Here is a 1,129-nt window from a genome sequence, read left to right as displayed (position 1 = left end):
TTCTCCGGCTCACAGAAAGCAGCGCTCGCCCTTGGATCGCCAGCCTACAAAACGAAAGAGAGGGCAAATGAGCAACATTTCATCATTGTTCTCCAAATAGAAGGATCCAGCAAGGATGGCTGTCGGTCTTATTACAACGCGAGGTTAACGTCATAGACAAGTTGATCAAATCCAATGACGCTTGGGCTATTGGGTGTTTGCAGAGGCGGTTCCTGACATGGACGTGAGGAAGGATAGCCAAAGTCAGAAATCGGGCATGGCGCGCGCCCGATTCCGACGCAATTCCACTCGAGGTATGGCAATACATCTGTTCAGTAAAGTACGTAGTATAAGGAAGTGGGTAGGTGGGTGATGAAGAACACAACTGTAAAATACTGAGTTGACGAAGTAATGTGTTATCGCAAGAGCCTTCAACAGTGAGTTGGAAACATACCTGGCTGAGGGAGTGAGTGTTGAGACGAGAGCCTTGTGGAAAGGAGTTGTCTCATCGCACCCCTCAGCCATGATGAATCTAAAAATAGGTTAGTCGCAATCCAAGCGTGGATTGTGTAAGTCGAGCAGTGGCTCTGGGTGAGCAGCGGCTCTAGTAGTTGAGCAGTGGCTCAGAGTCGCGTGTCAGCGGACACAGCGACTGTGAAGGTATGTGTGCGAAACAAGCCCTGGTCAGCTTACATTGGACTTGAGTAAACAAATTTTAAACTCGACCAATGACGCTTGGGCTATTGGGTGTTTGCAGAGGCGGTTCCTGACATGGACGTGAGGAAGGATAGCCAAAGTCAGAAATCGGGCATGGCGCGTGCCCGATTCCAACGCAATTCCACTCGAGGTATGGCTATATTCCTATATAAAGTTAAAGTTAAAAATAAAAAGAAAAGGGTAAGTTAAAAAAGGAAAAGGGTTGAGATTGTGATGAGGCCACGTAGTGGACGATGTGAGGAGCGAGGGGAAGATGCAAGGAAAGGGAAAATGTAGGTCCATATTGAGGTCCAAATGTGTAGATAAGTGGCAGGTTAAAATTTGGGGAAGAGTCTGTAAATGATTCGGGAAAAGTCTGTTAAAGGAAAAAATTAAGTATGGAAAAGTCTGTGAAGAAAAATGGTGACGGGGGTCAGGATTCCAAAGCGTGGAT

General features: G+C 46.8%; 1 protein-coding gene across 1 annotated transcript; it reads left to right on the top strand.

Moving 5' to 3' along the window:
• Positions 1 to 115: 115 nt before the first annotated feature.
• On the top strand, positions 116 to 935 carry LACBIDRAFT_334346 (uncharacterized protein; the record flags this gene model as incomplete). The annotated part of the gene is made up of 7 exons (XM_001889115.1): positions 116 to 143; positions 204 to 319; positions 406 to 416; positions 522 to 548; positions 599 to 639; positions 737 to 876; positions 924 to 935. 7 exons carry the CDS (start codon positions 116 to 118, stop codon positions 933 to 935), a joined length of 375 nt encoding a protein of 124 aa, XP_001889150.1.
• Between the last annotated feature and the right edge of the window lie 194 nt (positions 936 to 1,129).

This window comes from Laccaria bicolor, genomic scaffold, assembly GCF_000143565.1.
Source record: "Laccaria bicolor S238N-H82 LACBIscaffold_62 genomic scaffold, whole genome shotgun sequence".
NCBI lineage: Eukaryota > Fungi > Basidiomycota > Agaricomycetes > Agaricales > Hydnangiaceae > Laccaria > Laccaria bicolor.
The sequence above is the reverse complement of the archived record's forward strand: the minus strand, read 5'-3'. Positions and strand labels throughout refer to the sequence as shown.